This window comes from Microtus oregoni, unplaced genomic scaffold, assembly GCF_018167655.1.
Source record: "Microtus oregoni isolate MIOR12 unplaced genomic scaffold, Mior012 000028F_ref0000031, whole genome shotgun sequence".
Classification (NCBI taxonomy): Eukaryota; Metazoa; Chordata; class Mammalia; order Rodentia; family Cricetidae; genus Microtus; species Microtus oregoni.
In genome coordinates this window covers 4,768,239-4,791,626 of record NW_024543087.1, presented here as the reverse complement: position 1 = coordinate 4,791,626, position 23,388 = coordinate 4,768,239, and the positions used below count along the sequence as shown (strand labels likewise).

At 54.6% G+C, this 23,388-nt stretch overlaps 1 protein-coding gene across 4 annotated transcripts in view; it reads right to left on the bottom strand.

Annotated features, from left to right (window-relative positions):
• The window catches only part of Scn5a (sodium voltage-gated channel alpha subunit 5), a 97,453-nt gene extending 75,027 nt beyond the window's left edge, over positions 1-22,426 (bottom strand). For 3 of the 4 annotated variants that reach the window (XM_041676895.1, XM_041676898.1, XM_041676897.1), the window contains exons 1-3: positions 22,290-22,426; positions 4,882-5,208; positions 2,555-2,673 (exon numbers count right to left, since the gene is read on the bottom strand). In XM_041676895.1, coding sequence (XP_041532829.1) covers positions 2,555-2,673; positions 4,882-5,154 — 392 coding nt within the window. In that variant the 5' untranslated portion in view covers positions 5,155-5,208; positions 22,290-22,426. Of the gene's footprint in view, positions 1-2,554; positions 2,674-4,881; positions 5,209-5,610; positions 5,646-22,289 lie in introns of those variants that run through there. The other variant, XM_041676896.1, reaches the window with a different exon arrangement.
• Positions 22,427-23,388: the final 962 nt, after the last annotated feature.

The following is a 23,388-nucleotide window of genomic DNA, read 5'->3' as shown; positions in this document are numbered from 1 at the left end:
CTGGGGGATCTGATGTCCATAAACACACACACATACACACGAGAGGGGCAGCAAAGAGAATTAAAAATAAATCTAAAAAGTTTTACGATATGTGAAGTAGATCTCAACTTTTCAGGAGTCAGGGGAGAGCTTTTGAACTCCTGGGTGTCTAGCTGGTGGCCCTGGTCTAAAAAGGCCTAAGAATCTGCCTTCTAAACAAACTTCCTGGGTGAGACGGAGTGGAACAATGGAATGCAGGTTCTGAGGTGGGTCCTGGGGGTCTTCGGTTTCTACAAAATCCTACTCCTGATGCTGGAAGGCCTGTGGGTACATCACTCTGAGGGGACTGAGGCCTGGGGGGCGGGGGAGAGGTGGGCTTCCAATTACCACAGATCTCAGCCCCTTCTTCCACTAGGTGGCGCTGTCAGAGATTATCATGGCCACTCCAGGTAGTGGAGTACTACAACAGCTCCAGGGCCTAGGGTAGGGCCTCTCTCACACAGATGCTCCCCTGGGGTGGCAGCGGGGGCGGGGGGGGGAACGGGGGGAACAGGCAGGCAGGCATCAATGGCTCTCAATGCTGGTCTTGCCAGATTAACAATTCACAGCTGCAGAAACACCTCTCAAGGCACCCTCTAGGAGAGGACCCTGGTTGAGGATCCCAGCATCCCTACTGTCTTCCTCATCCACCTGCTATCTAGCCCCTCATCGGCCTAGTGAGTCCCAGCCCAGCGCCTGGAGAGAGCCATGGGACCCAGGCTGCATCCCGGGAGATTTTCTTGGCTGCCAAACACTGTTGGGTTGGTAAGCTACTTGGAGAAGCAGCCCCGAGTGAGCCTGGAGGATGCTTCGGGGTGGCCACACCCCTAAGGCAGGTTAGAGACCAGCTGAGCACTAAGGAAACCGTTTTTTTCCCTCCTCCTTCAGCTCTGCTCTTCCTACAAAGCTGTGACCATACTCTGGAGGGAATGGCAATTTGCTGGCTGTTCTACCATTCTTAGGGAGCTCTCTGAAGGAGGTATGCCCATTCAGAGTGGGGGGAGAGGTGGCTGAGGGGGGCTCGGGGGAGCTCTGCCCAGCTAGTTCAATATACCCACAACTGGTCCCAAGCATCGTCTGGAGCTCAGCAATGTAAATGAGATTCACAATCTCTGGGCCTTGGAGTTGGCTCAGTGGGCGAGGGTGCCATGTCTGACCACCTGAGTTTGATCTCCGCATCCACCTGGTGAGAAGACTGGCTTCTGCCCCCTGACCTCCACATACACACCATGGAGTACACATGCTTCCGCCAACATCACATGTAAATAAATAAATGTAATAAAAATAATAATCTAACAATGACAACTGCAGAAAGCTAAAACTGACCAACCAAACAATGGCACCGCCTACAGCCATGCCCTCATCCAGGTCACCAGTGGCCACAGATAGGGCTTCACAGGTCCTCGTCGTAAAATGTGGATGCCTCTGGCTTGTGGGCAGTGCCATCCCTCTCTGTGATTCCACAAGTCCCTTCTCCAGAGACGACTGGGCCGGTGAGCTGGCGCAGTGGCAAAGGCACTCGCTGTCAATCCTGACCATGTTTGATCCCTGGAGCGCACGCAGGGAAAGGAGAAAGGTGACAGTCTGCAGTTTGTCCTCTGACATCCACACTCCCCACACACATAAAAACACGGTATGTCGGGGCTGGAGAGATGGCTCAGTGGTTAAGAGCATTGCCTGCTCTTCCAGAGGTCCTGAGTTCAATTCCCAGCAACCACATGGTGGCTCACAACCATCTGTAAAGGGGTCTGGTGCCGTCTTCCGGCCTGCAGGCATACACACAGACAGAATATTGTATACATAATAAATAAATAAAAAATATTTAAAAAAAACACGGTATGTCTCACTGAATGAAATGCAGAGATGGGCTGACACCCCCAATTCGGGCGCTGCCTGAACTAGGACCCCGAAGCTGGTTTGGCGCTCTTGGTCCCACCGCTCCATTCCAACAGCTCTGTCAGCAGGCGGGAAGCATTTTTAGGCTGCGGTTTATGTAATTGGACGCTAACCAGAGTTCTCTGAGAAGCTCTCAAACTGCAAACATTTTGTCAACACCTAGTTCAGAAGCGAGCGCTGCTTCCTTCGAAAGATGCCCACGTGAGAAAAAAAAAAAAAACAAAAAAACGAGAGGCCTTTTAACCAAGGAAAGGCTTTTCCTTGGTTGAACCTCTGCAAGGGGCAGCAGGAGGTGTGTGTGTGGGGGGGGGGGGCAGGGGCTGTGGTGGGTGGGGACGTTTGGAGCCATCAGAGAGGGGAAGGTGAGGATATCATTTCTTCTCAACAGACTATTTTTCCTCTTGAAGAAGCAGAGGGGATGGAAGGGCTTCTCAAACGTCCTATACCTCAAGAACCCCCCAGGGATCTTGTTAAAAAGCAGGTACTAACTCAGCACATCTCGGGTGGAGGTCGGGGTTCTACTTTTCTAATCTGCTGCTGGCGGTGACCATGCCACTTGTCCCAGGGGCAGTGAGGGGCTCAGCACCTGTGTTATGAGCCCAGGACAGATGCAGACGACACGATTACCAGCAAAGGATATGAATGTACTAGAATCTTCACAGCCGCTCTGCGCACGGGGTGGAAGGGGCTGAGGATGTACAAGGCCTTGGTGGCGCTGAACCGGAAGATGGTTTTTCCCTTGTTCAGCACGATGAAGGTCTGTGGACAGAGGGAGACAGCTGTCATCTTACAGCCCTTAGGTCATGGCTAAGGGGTGGGGAAGGAATAAAGAAAGTGGGTCCTCCCTTTCCTGTGGACCCCTGTGCCTGGGCCACAAGTGGTGAGGGGCCAGGTGGAGTCAGGGGGAACATCAGGCTGGCTGAGATTTACTTCTGTTTCAGAATTACCATCTCAACAAGGGGCTTCCAGCCGGGTGTGGCAGCACACGGCTATAATGGCAGCCCCTGGGAGGCCTAGGCAAGATGATTCTTCTGTTCCATGCTAGCTGCTTCTAGAGTAGAAGCCTGTAAGACCCAGGGAGGTTTCTTCCCTTTCCTTCTCCCACACTGCATGGAACTTTAGCAGAGAAGGCCCGCTTAAAGCCGGGCCAGCGCTGACATACAGGTGGGGAGGGAAAAGAAAGTTAAAGAGTCATCCAGGCTTTCCCTGGGACCCAGTCTGCCTGAGGTCAGCCAAAGGTCAATCTCCTTCTGGCACACAAGCTAGTGTCTCCCTCTTGGAAGGTTGTGAACAGCCTAGGGTGGCCTGGGCTTGGAGGTCTCTATAAGGTATGTGCCTATCTGGCATAACAGGGCGGGAAGGTTGTGAGCAGCCTAGGGTGGCTGGGGCTTGGAGGTCTCTATAAGGTATGTGCCTATCTGGCATAACAGGGCGGGGCGGCCGTGAGAGCCTGCAGAGTGGAAGCCAAAGGCAGCCAGCATGTCAGAAATGATCCGAGATCGCTCACCTTCTTGGGCTGAGTGGATGGGACGAAGCTCTATAAACATTAAAATTTGGGCTAGTGGGACAAAGTAAGCAGACAGATTAGAGCCAGAAGTTCCATTGGGGTGCCTCCCTCAGCCAGGGTCAGCAAGGGGCACAGGATGGAGTCTGGGGCACTAGGCAATCTCTGATCAAACATTCCTTGGCTCCGCCCACATGGGGCTGCTGGAGGGGCAGGGCTTAGAGACTTGAAGCCCACCCAGCCTGGAACTCCATCCTTAGGCTCATCTGACTCCAACCTGCTTTCTGCTCCTCTCATAGGGACATAGACTCTCTCCCGGCCGTGTCCCTGAGCCCAATCCCACTTCTCTCCATAAGCTCTGACCGACCGTGACCAAAGCCTAACCATTCGCTCACCTAGATTCCACCTTCTTGCCTAATAACTGTCACACTCACGCCCAACCCTGACCCTGCTCCAGTCACTTGAATCAGCGAGTTCCGGAAGCCTCAGAGGAGGTCAGCTTTCCTGACTTGTAGATTGAGTGTGTGTGGGCTTCTTCCCATCCACAGCTGATTACACATGAAGCTGTGTGTGTGTGCATACACACAGACAAGCATACTCGGGCTCTTGGTCTCCCAAACACTGTCTCACACCATGGCGACCGACACACTGACACACATTGCCTAGATCCTCACACTGACTACAGTTCCCTTTCTGGTCCCACAGGGGTTGCTCTGCCTTTAGCTTGGAGCTGAGCACAGTAACCCAGCAGCCTCCTTGGTCTCTGGTGCCTGGCCTTCAGGAAAGGCCACGCCCTAGATTCCAGTCTGTCGTCCCACTACCAACCCCTACAGTTAGGCCCAGCAGTGTGGACAGCGGAGTGGGGATCGTATGCCTCTCTAGGATCTCTGCATGCCTGTCACCTTGTTTGGTGCAACATGGTGACCCGTGGTCTGAAGAGGAGGCCAGGACAGGGCCTTGTGGAGAAACAACACTCCGTCCATCTCCCCAGGAGCAAGAATGACAGAACCAGTCTTCCCCACAAGGCCCAGGAGACTATGGCTGTGGCTCAGCTTGAGACAGCTGGCTCTGATGATGATGTCGGCTAATTCTCTGAGCTACAAGAGGGAGGGAGGAGTGCACGCCGCTTTTATTTAGGAGAGAGACCACTCAGGGCTTCCTTCCAAGTGCCCACACATCTGGGGACAGGGAGGAATCCCCTAGAGGTGTCTACCAAAGCATTACACAAGAAGGCAAGAGTTTAGTGGTCCACCCCTCAACTTAGGGATACAAACATCATTATTTATGTCTTTACCCCAGAACTCCAAATTAAGGTGACTGGAATACAGATCAGTGGTGAGTCACTACCCCAAAGCCCAGGGGAGCCGGCCCCACAGAACTCCACATAAGCAGAACCCCATCTGCTGCTGCCCTTCTGGTAGCTACCTAGATGGGTGAGGAGGGTGTTGGGGGGTGGCAGTCACCTTCTGGGTACTGTAGAAAGGGTCCAGGTCTTCCAGGGGCTCCCCAATGAGTTCTCGGGGCGGGTTGCCATAGAGATCCGGAAGCTTTTTGGAGGCCTGCAGGTCCAGCTGGGGCCGGGGAGCCTCCTCCTCTGGCAGGCCCTCACGACTCTCCTGTGATGTGGCCGAACCTCGGGCCTGCTTTTCCGCCATGCGCTTCTCGATGGCCGCCAGGGACTCCCGGGTGAACCTACGGAAGCTGCTAGTGCCCCGAGGTAACAAGAAGTTTGCCATCTTCTCATCCTGCTTCTGGGGGCACAGGCTCTCCTTAGGCTGCCTGGGGGTACGCTGGAAGACACAGACATGTGTGTGATGGGTTGCCACAGACAGAAGGCAGGGTGGTCAGTCAGCTATGCTGGAGCAGGAAAGGACACAATTTACCAGTGGATACAAGTATCCCCAGTTGCCAATCGCTGAACAGGCCACACATGATTGACAGTGACCAGGGGTAAATACCTAAGCTCTCCCCCGTGGTGTGTTCGAGGGATGGCACTGGAGTGGCTTCTCCACTCCTGCCCCAGTGCGTGGGTCTGAACACCAGTGGCCAAGGGAAAGTGTGTCATCGTGATAGTTTTACCCTGCCCACTCTGCACCAAAGAAAACATTCCAACTGTGCTCTTTTAAGACATGTCCCATCCCCTAGCCCGGATGGAGTATAAAAAAGGTTTATTTATTTGGGGAAAAACTCACGGAAAGAGTAGAGATCCGCAGTCCTCTGCATGCACAGGGAACTGGAACCCAATCCAGCAGCCAAGGGGCTCGCACATGCCCCTACATCTGCATTTATAGTACAAGAGACCACGCCCAAAGTGGGCTAGCATCCCAAAGGTCATTGGCTGAAGAAGCACCTCCCCCTTTTGTCTAAATATGATGGCTCCACGGAGCAGGGATGGACAGAGAGGCCATTTGCTTTATACCAGACCCCGACAGAATGGGTCTTCCGCTCCCCCATGAAAGGTGAAACATGCATATGCCAGGAGTTGGCCCTGGATGGGTCAAGGAGTTCTTCCTCCTCTCCAGGAAATACTCCCAGAATAAGTGGTGTACAGTTCCCAGTCCCCATGCCCTCACATGAGACCTGGGCACAGGAGGCAGCAATTGAGAGGACATCAGCGTTTGCCCCAAGGGACCCAGGAAAACCTGTGGGTTTTCAGAAATAGCTGGGCAGTAACAAAGGAGATGGCATCCACATACTGGCAATCCGGTGTGCATAGCCATGCAGACCTCTGATGAGCATCTCGTGGGAATCCCCTGGGGGCAGCCCATCACTAACTAGGCTGATTCCAAAGATGGGAAATGTGAAGGGTGTGCCTCTGGCTCGTCACACTGTCCCCTCTTCCCCCACAAGAGCGGACAAACAAATGCCAGTCCCAAGGGGACAGCAACACCGGAAGACAGTGACCACTACTGCAGAGGACATCCAACAGGCACATGCATGTGACGTCAAACCGGGAGAATGTGGCCCCTGGTGGCCTCAAAAGATTCAGAACCTGGTGCAAACACACTCTGTCTATGACAGCAAGGCAGAAGAATGCATTCCTGACTGCCTCACCAAAACAGGATGTGGCCAGAGGGCTCCTGACTATGACACCACGCCAGGGGGCTGCACTGCTAATTGCCACATCAAACCCGGGAATGGCTGGGCACCAGCTCAAGAAGGCAGACTGGACACCTGCTGGAGATCGCTGCCAGGGACACTCTCCCTTCCTGTCAGCCAAGGGCTTTGCCCTGATCTCACTCCTGTGGATCACGTCATGAATGACCCCTATAAGCTGCTGTGGCACCCACCCCAGCACACGGCCAACAAGGACCCAGGGTGGCCTGAGCACCTTGGACTGCAGATATTCAACCAGGTGGCAGGTAAAACATGAGCAACACAGCCTCAATGGGCACCTTGGGAGCTGTTGAGATGGTTCAGCGGGTGAAGGTCCTCACTGCCAAGCCTGATGACCTGAGTTCAATCCTTGGATCCCCCAAGATTGGGGGAAGCAGAGTTGATGCCTGATGGTCATTCTTTGTCCTCTATGTTTGTTGTGACAACAAAGGCACACGTGAGAGGGGGAGAAGGAGAAGAAAGGGGTGAGAGGGAGGAAGGGAGGGAGGGAGGGAGGGAGGGAGGAGGGGGTAGGAGCCAGGGAGAGCATACATGAGAATATAAATGTAATAAAATTAAAAATCATGGAGGGGGCACCCCTAGGGACTGGGGAGATGGCTCAGTTAGTAAAGTGTTTGCCGTAAAGGCTTGAAGATCTCAGTTTGGTCCCTAGTATCTACATGAAAAGCTGGCTTTGATAGTATCTGCCTGTGATTTCAGTGCCAGGGAGTCATAGACAGGAAGACCCTGGAGTTGGCTGGGCTATCAGCCTAGCCCAGGTCCTAGAGAGAAACTCAGCTCAGAAAACAAGTTGGACGCCTCCTGAGGAATGACATCCCAAGTTGACCTTTGGCCTCTACACACTAGCACATATGTGCCTTTGCACTGGGACACACACAAAGCTGAGTATAGAACACACACACAGACACAAAGCTGAGCATACCACATACACACGCACACACAGACGAAGCTGAGCATACCACACACACACACACAGACACACACACATAGACAAAGCTGAGCATACCACACACACACACACAGAGCGAGTGAGAGAGAGGGTGCATTTGTGTGTGCGTGTGCGGACACACACAGACGAAGCTGAGCATACCACATACACACGCACACAGAGAGCGAGTGAGTGAGTGTATTTGTGCATGCGCATGCACGTGCATGTGTGCATGTGTGTGGACCCTGGGCAAGCACAGCACGAAACAAGCGCCACAGAAGCAGAAGGCAGAGGTTCCTTTTGCCGCTCCCCGGTCTGTCTACAGCTTCTTGTTTGATTCACGTGAAGTTAAAGGACCATCTCTGTTAAAAATAGCAGATGAGAGAGTAGGTCCCCGCTTCATAAGAGCCTCTCCCTGTCTAGCTTCCACCTCTAACCGAGCAGAAGGCTTGGTCTGCAGCACTTATTGCTAAACATGAATGGCGATTTTTTTCTTCCCCCTTGTTGAGGAGAATTTGGGTCATTCTAAACTTCCTTTACACCTTCCCCCATTTCCAGAATCCACTATGATGAACTTGCAAAAACAATAAAGTCGTTATTCATTTCATGTTAGAAACAAGGAGCCTCGCTGGGAGGACAGTGGGGCAGCCCTCTCCGCGGTGAGCAATTGCTCCTTCTGTAAACTGGGAAGCCACCCCTTAGCTTGGGATTATTTGCTAAAAATAGTGTCCTCCGATCGCGGTATCCATCTGTGTCCACACGCCTGCAAGGGTGCTGGAGACACGTGGAGGCCCAGGGAAGTGCACACGCTGGCAGAAGCGTGTGTGTGCAAGCCCGCACCTGCACCTGCCTCAGTGAAGGATGCTGGCAATTTGTATCAAAATCCAGGATTCACGCAAACAGATGCCAGGGAGCACACAGGTGGGTGCATTCTCACACGCCGAACCTCTGTGGTAACAGCGCCCAGATGGAGAACCAGCCCACCACCGCTCTCATGTGACCCTCCAGACAGCAGCAGCAAGGGCAGCTACTCACTCCCTGACTAAGGACGTGGGTGAGTTCTGTCTGTTTATAGAGTTCGGGGGTTCTTGGAGGGACGGGAGAGGAGGAACGGCATATCCTCGTGAACTCAATGAAATATTTTCTTTATCTATGAAGGTAGCCTTAACAGCCATGACCCAAAGGTTTGGTATCACAACCCTGTCCCATCACAGCGACTGTGGGTACCTCAGATATTATTATTGCCCGCAATTTCAACGTCATAGTACTTCCAACTCCTGCTTGCTCCCATTTAAAACATTAGGGAGGCCCACACACTTTGAAAAATCAGTTTGAAGTGTCCCAGCAGCTTTCTTCCATACCAAGAATTTCCCGTTTAATACTATTATTTTGTCTTGAGAACTGGGATTCCAAGCTGAGCCTCTCTCCGTGGGCAGAGAACTCCAAGACTACAACTCAGTCCTTGGTTAGGACTGACCGACCCTGGTGTCCACCCTTGGCTGTGGGTGAGAGGACCCTCTGCGTGCTTCCTGGGGTCCATATTCCTTAGCTGTGGGCGAGAGGACCCTCTACGTGCTTCCTGGTGTCCACCCTTGGCTGTGGGCGAGAGGACCCTCTGCGTGCTTCCTGGGGTCCATATTCCTTAGCTGTGGGTGAGAGGACCCTCTGCGTGCTTCCTGGGGTCCATATTCCTTAGCTGTGGGTGAGAGGACCCTCTGCGTGCTTCCTGGGGTCCATATTCCTTAGCTGTGGGCGAGAGGACCCTCTGCGTGCTTCCTGGGGTCCATATTCCTTAGCTGTGGGCGAGAGGACCCTCTGCGTGCTTCCTGGGGTCCATATTCCTTAGCTGTGGGCGAGAGGACCCTCTGCGTGCTTCCTGGGGTCCATATTCCTTAGCTGTGGGCGAGAGGACCCTCTACGTGCTTCCTGGGGTTCTTTGATACCTTTCCCATGATCCACCACGGTGGGTGTTAGCCTCTCCCTGGCTCACTGGTCCAGGACTTTGGGGCATCCCTGGACAGGGTTGGGGACCAGCACTGCTGACCCTTCTAGAGAGAAGCTTAGCCTGAGGACCTGACGGATTCCATAAGGAGTCCTACTGGGTTCAAGAGTGAGAGACAGAACGCTTTTGGGGAGCCAGGAAACTTCAAGAACAGCCCGAGGTCAGAGGACAGTAAGTTGGGGTGTCCAATCGCTATCATACCTCCTGTCCCCTCCACCCCAAGTCTGGCCAAGTGACAGGGTTTGGGGTCCCAAAGAGGGTTAGCACCCACACCCTAGGGAGGCCCTGGCATCAGAGGCCTGTCTGAAACTAGATTCCAGATGAAGCTTCCCTGCCTCCCAGCAGCGGGGCAGCCTCAGGTTCCAAAGTAAACCTGCCAAGAGTGGCCTTTGTGTCTGGGTTACTCCTAATGGGCGGGCGGACTGGATCGGCTTTCTCTCTTGTTCTCCTGCCTGCACCTGGCCCTGGCCCCGCCCTCCCTTCAGCAGCTCAGAGTCTACACCCTGCTCTGCCTGGTGTACCAGCCCAGCTACAGGATTACAGGCTGCCAGGGTGAGGTGGGCTCCAGAGTGGTCTGAGCATGCCAAGGGTGAGGGGGCATCCGTGGCTGTGGAAGGCAGGAAGGAAACACTGTTGAACAACCAGCTCCCGAAGCTGGAGACTGTGGTGGGTGCAGAGCAGGCAAGGTCCGCAGGCCACTCCCCTGCTCCAGGCAGCTTTCCCTCTGTTGGTGCCCCTCTCTCCCACTGGGCCTCTGGCTGCTCTGGAGACTGGGTAGCTTCTTGTAGCTGACCCCTCTGCCCGGGCACTGGCAGGACTCTTGGGAGTCCGCTCCATCCTAATACATCCCTCTACATCAGATCATAAGGCACATGTCTCCCCGTGTCCCTGCAGCTGTGGAGTTAGTGGGAGCAAATGGTTTGGCCTCCTTCAGACTAGCTAATACTGGCACCCTTTAAGGTCATATGCCCTGCACCTTCACTCAATGCTTCCTCCTCCATTTGCAACAGCCCAGGACAGGCTCCTAACTACCACTTGGATCGCTGGGACTTAACGTTAATAGCGCCAACTTGACAGCGTTCAGAATCACCTAGGAGACATGTCTCCGAGCATACTCGTGAGTGATTCTCTAGACTGAGTCCACCAGAGTGGGAAGACCCACCCTGCATGTCGGTGGCATCATGGGATGAAGTAAATGAAGAAAGGTATGCTGAACACCAGTGCTTGTCTCTGTTTCCTGACTGCGGAAGCAATGTGACCAGTGACCTTGTCTATGCTGCCACGTCTTCCCCTCTATAATGGGCTCCATCCCCTTGAACCGTGAGCCAAAACAATCCCTTCCTTCCTCCGACTCTTTTTTGTTTAGCATTTATCACTGCGGCAGGCAGGCGTCGTAACCACTGCACTGACTGTGTCCCCACATGGCCACACTCCTCTCCTTCCCAGTCTGTGACAGCCATTCCCAAGCGCTGTCTGTGTCCTGTGTGACTGCCTTTCCCCCTCTGCACCCCACAGATGGCTTTTTCCCCTTCTAGACGTCTCCGAGCACTAACAGTTTCTGGGGATAAATCTGTTTAGCCCAGTTGGCCTGAATGTCTCAACTTAGGGCAGGGAAAGGATTCTACTTTAACCTGTGGGACAGGAGTGGGGAGATATGGTGGCAGGGGTGGGGTGAACACCATGGATGCTTGGTGGGGTAAACACCCACCGCACAGGCCTTCCTGAGGCTCATGTCAGTGGCCAAAGATGTCACTAAAACGAACACAATCTAGAAAGCAGATGCGGGTATTGTCCCCCGTCCTTAGGGTAGGGGACCAATGTTAGGTTGCTTGTCCAAGTCTGCACAGGACTTTGCTGGCTCTGGCAGTGAACTCGCAGGATGCCCGCCACGGAGTAAGGAGCCCTTGTGTTGTCTAGCTCCGTGCAGCCCCTCCCTGCCTACTTCAGTCCCAGTGAGGAGTGAGGAGCTCTGGTGTTGTCTAGCTCCGTATAGCCCCTCCCTGAGCCTGAAGGCAGGCTCACTTCAGCCTCCTGCCTGAGTCATGTCTGGCATTTTGGTCGCTGTGGAATCAGAGTCTCTGGAACCCAGCATGCAAAGAATATTCTTTGCCATGTAAATTTATGCGCAGCCCTCTGTGGAAGGGGCTCCCAGGCTTCCTAGGAAATCTCCACCGGCTTCCTTGGCTCTGCGCTCCTTTTTCCTGCTTGGCAGTCCCATGATTGCTGGGCGGATGACCCACCACCCTGGCACCTATCCATCCTACCCAGGTCCATCTTCCCTGGCCCCGGTACTGCCCTTCTGCCTGCACCTGGGTGCTGAAGAAGAGGTCTATGCAAAGGGTAACCTCAGAGAGGGAGGCCAGGGCACTTGTGAACCCCTGAACATGTCCCTTGTCTTCCACTCAAGTGGATTGTGTGTGCCAAGTGGGATGTTCTCTTACCCAGTGGATGTCAGTCACCCCATGACAGCTCCCACCCAAGCCTTGTGGCCCATGCATGCACCAGGCAAATTTGATTCTTCCTTCAGGAGGACATACTAATTAATACCTCAGCTCACTCATTTCGTTGATTCAACGAGCAGGCATTCGGTGCCCACTGTATGCATGTCCATACAGCAGTTTCGGATAGTACTTTCCCAGGTGACGGTCCTCAAGTCAACTGGTGGTGATCGGACAGGAAAGGACGCCACAGTACAGGTTCCATGCTGACCTGAAAGGGCACTGTCCTGCCCAGGTTTGCAGAGACTGGCAATGAGGAAATGACCGTGTCCAGAGACCCCTGACCCCATATCTATCTCTTCCTCTTCTGTGGCTCCTCTCCCCATTCCCTCTCTTGAGAGATTTCCTGTTCCTATATGGGACAAGGAAGTGATCAGAACTGGGTTAGGAAGTCAGCCCACACAGGTGACCTGGACCTCAGTCATTTGCTTGCCACAAGTCCTAGGGTAAGTTAATCTCTGTTTTCCCATCGGTCAACAGTTCCCCGTGGGGCTAGGAACTTTCCCAGAGACAGGACATGTGGTGCATGCCTTTAATTCCAGCACTTGGGAGCAGAGGCAGAAGGATTTTTGTGAGTTTGAGGATAGCCTGGTCTACCTAGGGAGTTCCAGGACAGCCAGGGCTACATAGTGACATAGTGAGACCATGTCTCAAAAAATTTGAGAGAGACAGATAGACACAGAGAGACAGAGAGAGAGACAGACAGAGAGAGAGATCCTATTTCAGAGGGCCGTCCTAACGTGTGAGTATCTTGCTGATCCTCTCCCAGGTCTCAACCACTGTACAAACGCAGTGATCACGAGCTGCTGTTGTCCTCGTGGGCTTTGCTGTCATTACCGTGTGTCCTTTAATCCTGAGGAGCCACAAGAATGACATCACTAGGCAATTCTGTCCTGTGAGCATCAGTGTGTACTCACACATACCCAGATGAAGCAAATCAGTCACTTGCTATGGCCACTCTTTTTCTTTCTCATGCTAAGGGGCTGCTCTACCATATAACAGCTCCTGAAAAAGAATATCCCTACACTCATGTAGCCTCAGTGCAACATGGAGTGGAGACACACACGGACCAAGTGAGGCAGCAGCCTGCTCTTCCTAATCAGGAGTGCACAGCGCACAGCACAGCTGCAGAGGTGGTTCAGTGCTTGAGGGCATGTGCCGTGTGTTCTTGCAGAGGACCTACGTCTGGTTCCTAGCACCAAAGTTGTCTAACTCCAGCTCTAGGGGATTTGATGATGGCCTCTTCTGGTCTCCCTGGGCTCCTGCATGCATGTGTGATCATAACCTCACACAGGCTCATACCTATACACGAGTGATAAATTTAAAAAAAAATCTTAAAAGCACACAAGCTAGTAACGTCGTTACTTACTGTTGTCAAGTATCACACACTATACATAACTGCACCTATACTTTATGCCTGCAATATAGGTTTGCTTCCACAGCAACACACCACACACACACGCACGTACACACATGCACACACACGCACACACAGCAGTGAACTGTGGTGTTAGGATGGCTACAGCAGCATGAGGTGGTAGGTGTTTTTCAGCTCCTTCAGGATCTCCAGAGACTGTGGTCCTCTGTGTGGCTCGCTGTTGCTGGGAACACTGTTACACAGCATGTAACTGCCTCATTGTTCTCATGGAGACCCAGCTCAAGGGGCCTCCTTCCACACCAGACCTCCCTCCCTCCTTCCCTCCCTGTCTGTCTGTCTGTCTCTTTCCTTCTAAGCCCCTGGTTACCTGAATCCCCACATCACCTGGCAGAGAACTGATTTCCACATATACCTCGGCCCCAGCATTCAACATGAGCTTGCAGAGAAGAGCGAAATGGACTGGCTGGGTGGAGGAAGGAATGCAGAGTAAATGCTGTCTCGCCATGACTCTGGCCCCTTTCCTGGGGGTGGACATGGGGCTAAGGGCCACGCCAGAATTGTCTCATGTTCTCTATGAGCCTGGCACACATACACACACACTCTCTCTCTCTCTTTCTTTCTCTGTGCATGCACACACACTCATATCTGCAAGTGCTGTTTGGGATCACGGTATTTTATCTTTGCTACAATCCCGCGAAGGGAGGAGGGAGGGTATTATCCTCTTTCTTTCTAGGTGAGAAACCTGATGCCCAGGGATTAGGAAGCTCTGTCTCCTACCTCTGTGGTCAGAACCAGGAGGAAGGGACATGGCTGGCCTGTAAACACCCATCTGGACCGAGTGTGTGCGAAGGGGCTGGTTCAGCCCCAAGGAGGCTGGCCTATGCTCACACCGGGTAGATGCCTTGGGTTCTTCTGCTGACAGAAGCGATTCTCTGGCAGTTCTCTCAGCTCTGGCACTGTCCAACAGAGTAGCCACTCACTGGCTGTGTGTGGCTATCAGGACTGAGGATAGGGCTACAGGGGACAGACACCCTGTGTGTGACCACCCCCTCCCGTGCAGGCTCAGTAGGAGATACAGAATGCCAAGCGGTCGGTCTGTCCATCATTTCTAATGTTGATTACAGTTAAATGCATAATATTTAACTTGATAAAATGCCTGATCAAAAGAAACATGTTCAGTAACTTGTGACTGACATTCAGGGTTCCTGTTCTATCCTGTTGGACATTGCTCAGCAAGTAGAATCTACACGGCCCTACCTGCTTTGGCATCAGGCCTCAGGCTGGCCTCTGTAGGTGGAGGTGGGGGCCACAGGAGGAACTAAAAAAAAACTTGTCCTGGTAGGCCTCCTGGTCTCTGGCAGTGGTTATGGGCAGCCATGGAGCTAAAGCCACAGGTTGGGATGATGGGGGACCACAGGGGAGGGGTCGACAGCATGTTCATTCGTCCCATTCCGCCCGCCCAGGCAATTATCCGTACAGCTCTCTGGGTTAACTGCTTGGACAAAGGCTCCATGGGGGTGCCAGCTGGTGCCCTGGCCTCTGCATTCAGAGGTCCCTGTTCCCAGATCAAAGGCACATTGACACGTCCTTGCACCCGAGCCTCAGCTAACCTGCTCCCTGCTGGCTCCGCTTCTTTGAGGCTGCTGCAGAGGCATTAACCCTGCCTAGTCCAACACACAAAGAGGAACAGGGCAAGTTTGAACAACACCCTCGCCCCCCACCTCCAAAAAATCTCGGGGAAGTATTGGCCAATTGTGCCCATTCCTCCCGAGGAGAACACGCCCACCTAGCTTCTGGGGATGCCCTAATTTACACACATTTGCATCTCATTTATTCCAACACCAGGCTAAGTCTGCCGACAGGAAAATCCTACCAGCTTCAGCTCTGCAGAAGTGAATCCCCAGGCAGGGACAGAACAGGGCTCCTCTTGAGGACAGGGCTCTGTCCAGGGCTGGGTGCTGGAGTGGGGTCTAGCTTATCTGGTCCTAACTTGGTCTCACCCGCCTGCCAAACACAAACCAAGAGTTCCCTCCTAATCTTGCCTTTTTCTCTTCCCCCTCTCCCACAGCAAGCGTGGGGCAATGGCTCCTTTCCACCAACTGCTTGGCAGTATCTAGACACCTGGTCAGGGGAATGTGGAAGCCCCGGGATTCCCACAATACGCACACTGCAGCACACAGTGAACACAGCACCCTTGCCCCTGCCCAGCTTTCCTCCTCAGCCTCTGCAAAGGCCCATCCACACAGCATCTTCTCTTCTCCAAGGGTCCACTGCTGCCCAGCCTTGGGTCTCCAGAGCAGGGACATGGATGATCTAACACCCTGTGACAGTCACAAAGGGGTGCATGTACCCCAGACTCTGAACAGGTATTTTTCCCTGCACAGTGGCCCTGCTCCTGCTCCCACAGACCCTCACAGTACATGAAACAAGAAGACAGCCACCAGCATCCCAACTCTGCCTGTTCGGTTCCTTCCAACTCCTCTTTCTGATGCCTTAGCTGAAAAAGGCTTCGCAGGGTGCCATGGCAACCGAGACTCCTACTGTGTGCATCAAAGGAGCTATACGTGCCTCCAGGAAACCTGGGAGGCTCTCCCTCTGAGGTCTCTTGTTGCCCAGAGGGAGATGGAATAACCCACAGAAATGATGATCTATGCCACAAAGGCATCCAGGACAATACTATAACCAAACATGTGACACTCTTAATGCGCTTTTGAGCTGAAGTAGAATTTAAACTCAAGCAAACACACTCATCAAGTATGTTCAGTTAGATAAGTTTTGACAACTGCACACACATGGGTAAAATGCCACCCCAACTAAGACAGCAAACATCCCCCTTGTCCCCTAAAGTCCCCCTTCTGTCCCTGCTTAATGCCTGCCAGGTAGAGTCACTTGTAACATCAAAATGCATATGGCTGTTTTAGGCAGGCTGTGGGTGAGCACGCTTTTAAGCTTCCCCTGCACAGGAGCTAGCAGTGACCCATGTGGGCACAAATCCTTAATTCCATCAGAAAGACGAGGACTGGAGGTGCCTGGTGCCCACTCTCTCTGGGGACGGTGGGCTGCAGAGACTCCTTAGGAAGTGCCTGGTGCCCACTCTCTCTGGGGACGGTAGGCTGCAGAGACTCCTTAGGAAGTGCCTGGTGCCCACTCTCTCTGGGGACGGTAGGCTGCAGAGACTCCTTAGGAGGATTTGTGTCTCCTCGCCTCGGACAGATTCTGAAACGGAAGCTCAGCAATTATACATCTAATCGGCACTCAGGCTCAGCGAGCGAGTGGGGGCTTTCCCTGGGTTTCCAGCGCTGTTGGCAACTAGCTGTCGCTTTATTTAACTGGCAGTCTGTGCTGCATCCGACCCAAGTGCAGTGGCAGGGTGGGCGCTGGGCGCCTGCGCCTTCTGCTCAGGTCTCTGGCTGTGTGGGTAGGCCTCTGTCCCTCAGCCTCCCTGCACTTCCATGCCAACTGGTGACCCTGGTCTTGCAAAGGAACGGGCTGGACTTCTGCTTAGCTGGGTAGCCAGGGGCGGTTTTCTGGGTTCCCTGCCTGGACCAACGAGGCTGGGCTTCAATTCCAAGCAGCAAGGACTGATTGCTGAGGCTGGTCCCTCCTATGTCAGGATACCCCTGCCCCAAGATCAGCTCTCTCACCCAGGTTGCCTCAGATTCAGCCTACAAACCACTCTCGTGCCTAAGCTGTGGGGCTGCCTCTCCCTACCCTATGATCTCTTTGAAAACCACCTCTAAAGCTGCTTCTTTCTCTTCCTGGGACTTCTAAGAATCCAGACCTGCCAGAGACCATTTTCTGCCTTCCCCGTTCAAGATGAGCCGCCACTGTTCAGAAAGCACCATTCGAGACCTAGGCGCTGACCGACTAAGGCCTGCCTGTGTCTCTGGTGACCTTGAGACCCTAGGATAGCCAGCACCGTCCCTGGCTCCAGGGGACTCAGTACACGGGGCTCTCTGAGTGGGTAAGAGAGCAACCCAGGGCCACACAGACATTGTAAGAAAGGCTCCATCCCTGGCATCAGCAAATGCCCCTGGGGGGACTCCACTTTCCACTGCCTTCCTGGGAGATTTAAAGAGAAGGCACTGAAGAGGAGAGAAAGGACTCAGCCTAGAACATAAACACTCTCTGCCTACCTACTACTCTGACCGACCACAGGCAGCAGACCCAAGCCCAGCCCTCCCCTGCAGTCTCCAGCACTAGGCTCCAGGCCCATCCCCTCCAGGCAGGCTTCCTCTTGATCAGCCCTGGAGAGGGGAGGCTGGACCTCCATTCCAAGTTTGCCTTCTGCTTGTTCTGGGCAGGTCTTTCTGGCCCTGGAGGTGATGTTGGGAGGCTCCAGGCTCCTCAGTGCCTCTGTCTATCCTTTGAGAGTAGAAAGAAACTGAGGAGTAGATCAAAGAGCCTATGTCTGTGATGCCTGTCCCCGGAAAGTCTGGGGGTCCCAGGCCCCAGGACTTGACATGGGGTCCTCTATAAATAGTGCCAGCACGTATTGATCATCTTCAAAAGACACGGTATGTTCTAGGCCCACAGGAGAGGAGAGCCATATCTAAAAATAGCTTCATTCCCAGGAACTGCTGCCAGCACCAGCCCAAGGAGGGTAGTGTAGGCTCACAGAAGGGGCAGTCCACTGAGGGGGTGGGGTTAGAACAGAGGCTCGGTGTCTTTCCATCCCCGTCCCTTTCCCTTTGCTCCAGGCACAGCGTGCATTCGTGGAGCTCCTACCCCAGGGCCTTTGCACAGGCAGCTCTCTCTTCCATACGCTCTCCCCACATCTGTCCTGTTATTCAGGTCCTAGATCAGTTGCCTCATTCAGACGGTCTCTGGTCAGTGAGGCTACACCGACTCACCATCTCTCGTCAGGAATCCTTCCATGGCACTTGCCACTACCTAAAACGATCCTCTCTGTGTTTCATGACATAGTCCCTCTTCCCCGTTACTACTCAGACTTCACAGGGCAGGGATAAAGCCTGTCTTAGATTCCTAGAATGCGCCACGGCCCAAAACAGATGCTGAAAGTCCCCACCCTCCAGGTTTGACACCCCTGCCTCTGAACTCTTTATGAGACAAGCCTGGCCATCAGACCTAAGCCATTCCTACAGCTGCCCTGCTGCACCCCCAAATGTCCAGTCTCCGTCTGTATCCTCCCCTCTCTCCCTACCTTCCTGTAGTTTAGCCATGTGGCTTTGGTTGCAGCCCCTCTTCTTCAAATTCTGTCACCATGGACACCTGCTCGAGGCAAACCCATCTTGTCCCCTGTCTCCCAAGACAGCTTTCCTCCCTAGAGAAAGAACCCACTCTCCATGCTGAGACAGGAATCGGTTCCCACCATCACCTTCCTCTCAGAGGCTTGCAGGAGCCTCTCCGACCGGCCCAGTGAGCAAACTGTGACGCGTGCGCCTCACAGTTGCAGTTCTGACCCAGAGGCTTCTGGTCCTTTACTTGAGATGTTCCCCATAAGCCCTTTCTCAGGCATGCACCGCAGGACCCCACCTCTCATGCGGTCCCCTGTCCCTCTCCTACCCCTCCAACCATCAGACCCTTGGAAGTGCTGTCTGCCCATGCTCCCACATCATCCCCTCCTGCTCACTCCTTAACCCACTCCAGACCAGCTTGCATCCCCGACCCATTCCTTCAGCAGACTCCACCACGCAGGGCATCACAGCGTGGGCTCAGAGTGCTGTTTCTCTTGCCGAGGTCACCGGCACCCTTGCTGCGGCTCAATCTAATGGGCATTCTTTCTAAATTATTCAGCCTTGCTCATCTGTCCATGAACGGTGCCAAAGGTACCTTCTAAAAATCTCTCAGCAGAAATGGGGGATTTCCCTCTCCTGGGAGAGCGGCCCTTTCTGCCTCAGGTCAGTGCCAGCTACTCTCCTGGCCTTCCTCCTGCCTGGGCTGTCCAGTGTCTCTGAGCATCTGGCTCCAGCCTCGTTCTCTAATGTCATCAGAATCACCTGTTTTCAGAAGGACGGGCGGGCGGCCTGCTCCACCCCAGAACCAAGAGAATTAGCATGCCTGGGGGTGGAGCTTCAGAGCGGACGTCTTTATGTAAAGCTTCCGAAGTGCTGCTCTGGTGGCCAGCCAGGCAACCCTGGCTCCAGGGTCCAGCTGCCCTTCTGGAATGCCTACCTCCAGCCCAGGTTGCCTTCTGGAAGCTTCCTTCTTAGATCTTCTTCTCTAATGTCCAGATGACGTGGTATTGCTCAGGTCACTATTGTCTACCTATGTCCCCCACTGTGCATATAGGATAAGGGGTGGTTACCTCTGGGTACCCTGGAGGACACCAGAGTGTCACCATGGCCTGCTGACACTTCCTCAGCTGAAGGACTTCCTAAGTTTGCATAGGCCCTGCCCACACTGGGGAGGTGGCACAGGTTCTGTCTACACTGAGGAGGTGGCACAGGTTCTGTCTACACTGAGGAGGTGGCACAGGCCCCGTCTCCACTGGGGAGGTGGCACAGAGGTCACTGACCAGCTGCTGATCCCTTCACCATTTACAACACGGCTGTGACTGTGGTCCCCACCTCGGGGGCTGATGTGGGGATAACTGGGAGATCTAGCACCCCATGAGTACCTGCCGTGGTCTAGTCTACACAAAGCACTCAGGGCCTGTTCACCATTTTTAGAATCATTACTGAGGATAAATTCCCAATTCCTGAGCAGAGGTTGCCAACACCCCCGTCGGTCTGTGACTGGGACCTGGGCTCTTCCTCATGTCACGGGACCCAACAGATCACTCAACTAATGGCTGCTCTGTCCCCCTGTGTTTGCATTGGTTGGTCAACGACCTGAAAACTCCTGTTCATGCGTCAAAACCCAGGTGGAAGTTATCTCTGCTAGAACAAGACTTTTGACTCTCAACTAAAATTCTGACCTCTTTTGTGTTCCTGGGGTGACACTGGTATCACTGTGCCCTCCTTCAAAAGCCCCCTCAAGGGCTCACGGGAATGAACCTCCTGGGAAGGAGACACTGCTCCAGGTTGCCCCTAGGATTCTCTTCTGGGTGGACTGCCTGGGCACCAGCTTCCCCTACTCCCCCATTCCCAGCTGTCTCTGTCTCCCTCTATGCCAAGTGAGTCAACTGTGGAATCCGTCCAGGGGTGTTGTGGTCACCTCCATATACAGGGACTGGGCAGTCTAGAGGACAGCTGCCCTAGCACCTCGGGCTTTGAAGACAGCTTCTTAGCACCCGAGGGCCGCTCTTCTTTCTTTCTTTGCTGTCTTTGTTTTGTTTGCTTTATTCAAGACAGGGTTTTCTTGTATAACAACCATGGCTGTCCTGGAACTCACTTTATAGACCAGGCTGGCCTCAAACTCACAGAGATCTTCCTGTCTCTGCCTCCCAAATGCGGGGAATACAGGGCCACTCCTCTGTCTATTTAGACCCTCTCTGGTCAATTCTAGGCCAAAGCGGCCGCCAGGAAATAGAGTCCAAGGCCTGTTACCCTAAGTGTCCTCCCCAGTCCAACGATTAAGTGTGACCTTGGATTAGTCCTTGACCTCCCTGGCTCTTAGTACTTGCGGTGGAGAGGGGTGGATGAGATGGAAAGCAAGCAAGCCGAGGCTCTTTTCAGAACCTTAGGCATTCTAGCAAAGAAATGGTGTCCCATGTTCCAGCTGCCCCTTAATTTCCCTTGCTTCTGAGGCAGCAGCCTGTCCCGCCTTCATTTCATCTTCCCGCGTGTGACCGTATTTATGTGCATCTGCCCAATTTTCTAACGGGAGGGGACAGGGACAGGTTAGGGAGTTGAGGGGAGGACAGAGGGCCTCGGCTCCGTATGGCCCAGGCCTCAGTTCTGAATGTTGGTGAGTCTACAGAAGGTCTGGGGTTCGTGGGCGCGCCTGTTCTGTGCTTCTCTGCAAGGTGCTTGGGGTCACTGCTGTAAAAGGCAGCTCAGGACCCCAAGGCCACTCCGGTCCCATGGCCCAAGGAGATTGAAGTCGCTAAGGAGACAGAGTGAGTTCCGTGGTTGGTGGTTGTATGCTGCCCTCCAACAGGTGTTTAAAAGGCCTGCCTCCAGCCAGGGCCTGGTCCCTAGCATTTCCCGCATCATAAGCACCACTGCCACCAGTCCCCACTACATCGCTGTCCCCATCAATACTCAGACAAGGCTAGGCACCTCCACTTCCTCTCAGGGCGCCTCCAAAGACGGTCAAATAACACAGAGGTACGGAGCTGCCTCTCTCTCCCGTTAGGTTGAGCGAGTCTGTCCAGGTCAAAGCAAGGAGAACGAAGAATTCTCCAGAATTTCCATGTCCAGACATCTGTCCCCTCTTAGAGCCCACAGATACAGGAGGAGATGCGACTCCTTCAAGGCGACAACAGGGCACTGAGATCTCGGCATGGTGGGAGCGCCCAGAGGCAGGGCACACTCGTAGATCTGACCCCCGATAGCGCGCACAAATCCCTTCCTGGGGTGCAGAGATTTCGTCTAATCCAGGGCATAGCCCGGGTGCCGGGTCCCCCCACGCTCCCGGGCCCAGGGAAAACGAGCGCTTGGCCTGCTCCCTAGTCCTGGCCAGTGTCCGCTCAGCCCTTTCACCCCCAGCTCTAGAGAGGCACATTCTCTGCGCGCCTTGTGGCTGCTCTGACCTTGGGGTCTCCGGCCTCGGGAATCCGGGTCCCAATTCCTGCCCCTCGGCCAGCCTGCGCCAGCGATGGCCCGGGAGTCGGGGCCGAAGCTCCCCATCCCCCGGCCCTCGACAGCGCACGGGAAACCCGGAAGGAGAGGGGACGGGAGGAGACCCGCGGCGAACAGGGACGCCCCAGGGAACCCCCGGCCCGGGCCACCTGCGCCTCTCCCGCCCCTCCCCCCTCTGGGACAGCGGCTGCCGGGTGCTGGGTACCCGGCCGGGCGCCTCCGGGCCATCGGGGAGGAAAGTTGGGCGGCGGCGGACACAGAGGCGCGGGGGGCTGCGGGACACGGGGGGCGCTCGCTCACCTGGTGGTCTCCGGCCCGCGCCCCGGGGTGGGCGGCTGCAGCGCGACGCGGACTCGGCTCGGCGCTGGGCTCGGGGCAGCGGGCGCCTGCTCAGCGGCCCCGGGGGCGCGATCCCCGCATCTCACGGGCGCTGCCGCCGTCTCGGCTCCGCCGCTCGGTTCGGGCTCCCGGGCTCGGCGGGCGGCGCGGGCTCGGGCTGGGGGCGGGGTCGGGGGCGGGCCCCGCCTGGGCTCGGCCTGGGGCTCCGGGGCCCCGGGCTGGCTCCGCCCCAGAGCGACGCGTCCGGGGCTCCGCACGTGGCGCTGCGCCCGCCCGGCTTAGCGGGGAGAGCCACCCAGCCCCGGCGGGGCGCACGCCCACCGCCCCTGATCCCGGACGCGCCCTGTCGGAGACGGCCGCCCACGCAGACGCGGACAGACAGACACGCGGACGCACACCGACCTGCGGACGCTTCGCCACAGAGAGCCACCCACGCAGACCTGGACAGGCGCACGCCGACAAACATTGGCACACACGCCGCCCAAGCCAAAGTACACAGACACGCCCCTCCTCGCTGCCTTGGGGACCCTACCCCAGACATCCCATTTATCCACATGGATACGGGCATGACCTGGCACCCATGCTGAGACAGTAACACACACATACCTATATTGACATACATGCACAAAGATACAGATGCCTACGCACAAGTTATTCACATGGACATAGACACCATTAACACATGTTGGGGTTGAGGAACACATACTGATAAACTTAATGACACCTTCGTGACTTAGAGACACACATCCACTTACACATTGGCATGGGGACACTTAGAACCACATTTCTAGAGATACAATGACAGTACAGAAACGTGTAGGTATCTGTGTGGACACGCTGACACACAGCTGCGGTCAGAAACAAAATACACAGATAGCCCCAGTATCAAATACACAATCACCAAACACTAGGACTCCCACGGACGCCTCCCACACACCCTCTCGAACCGTGTTCAGCCTTCTTGACCCACACAGGGATACCAAGTTCCATGTTGACACAAGCGGTGACTGTCCCACAAGGATACTGTTACACGCGCACATATACATCCAGACAGATAGCT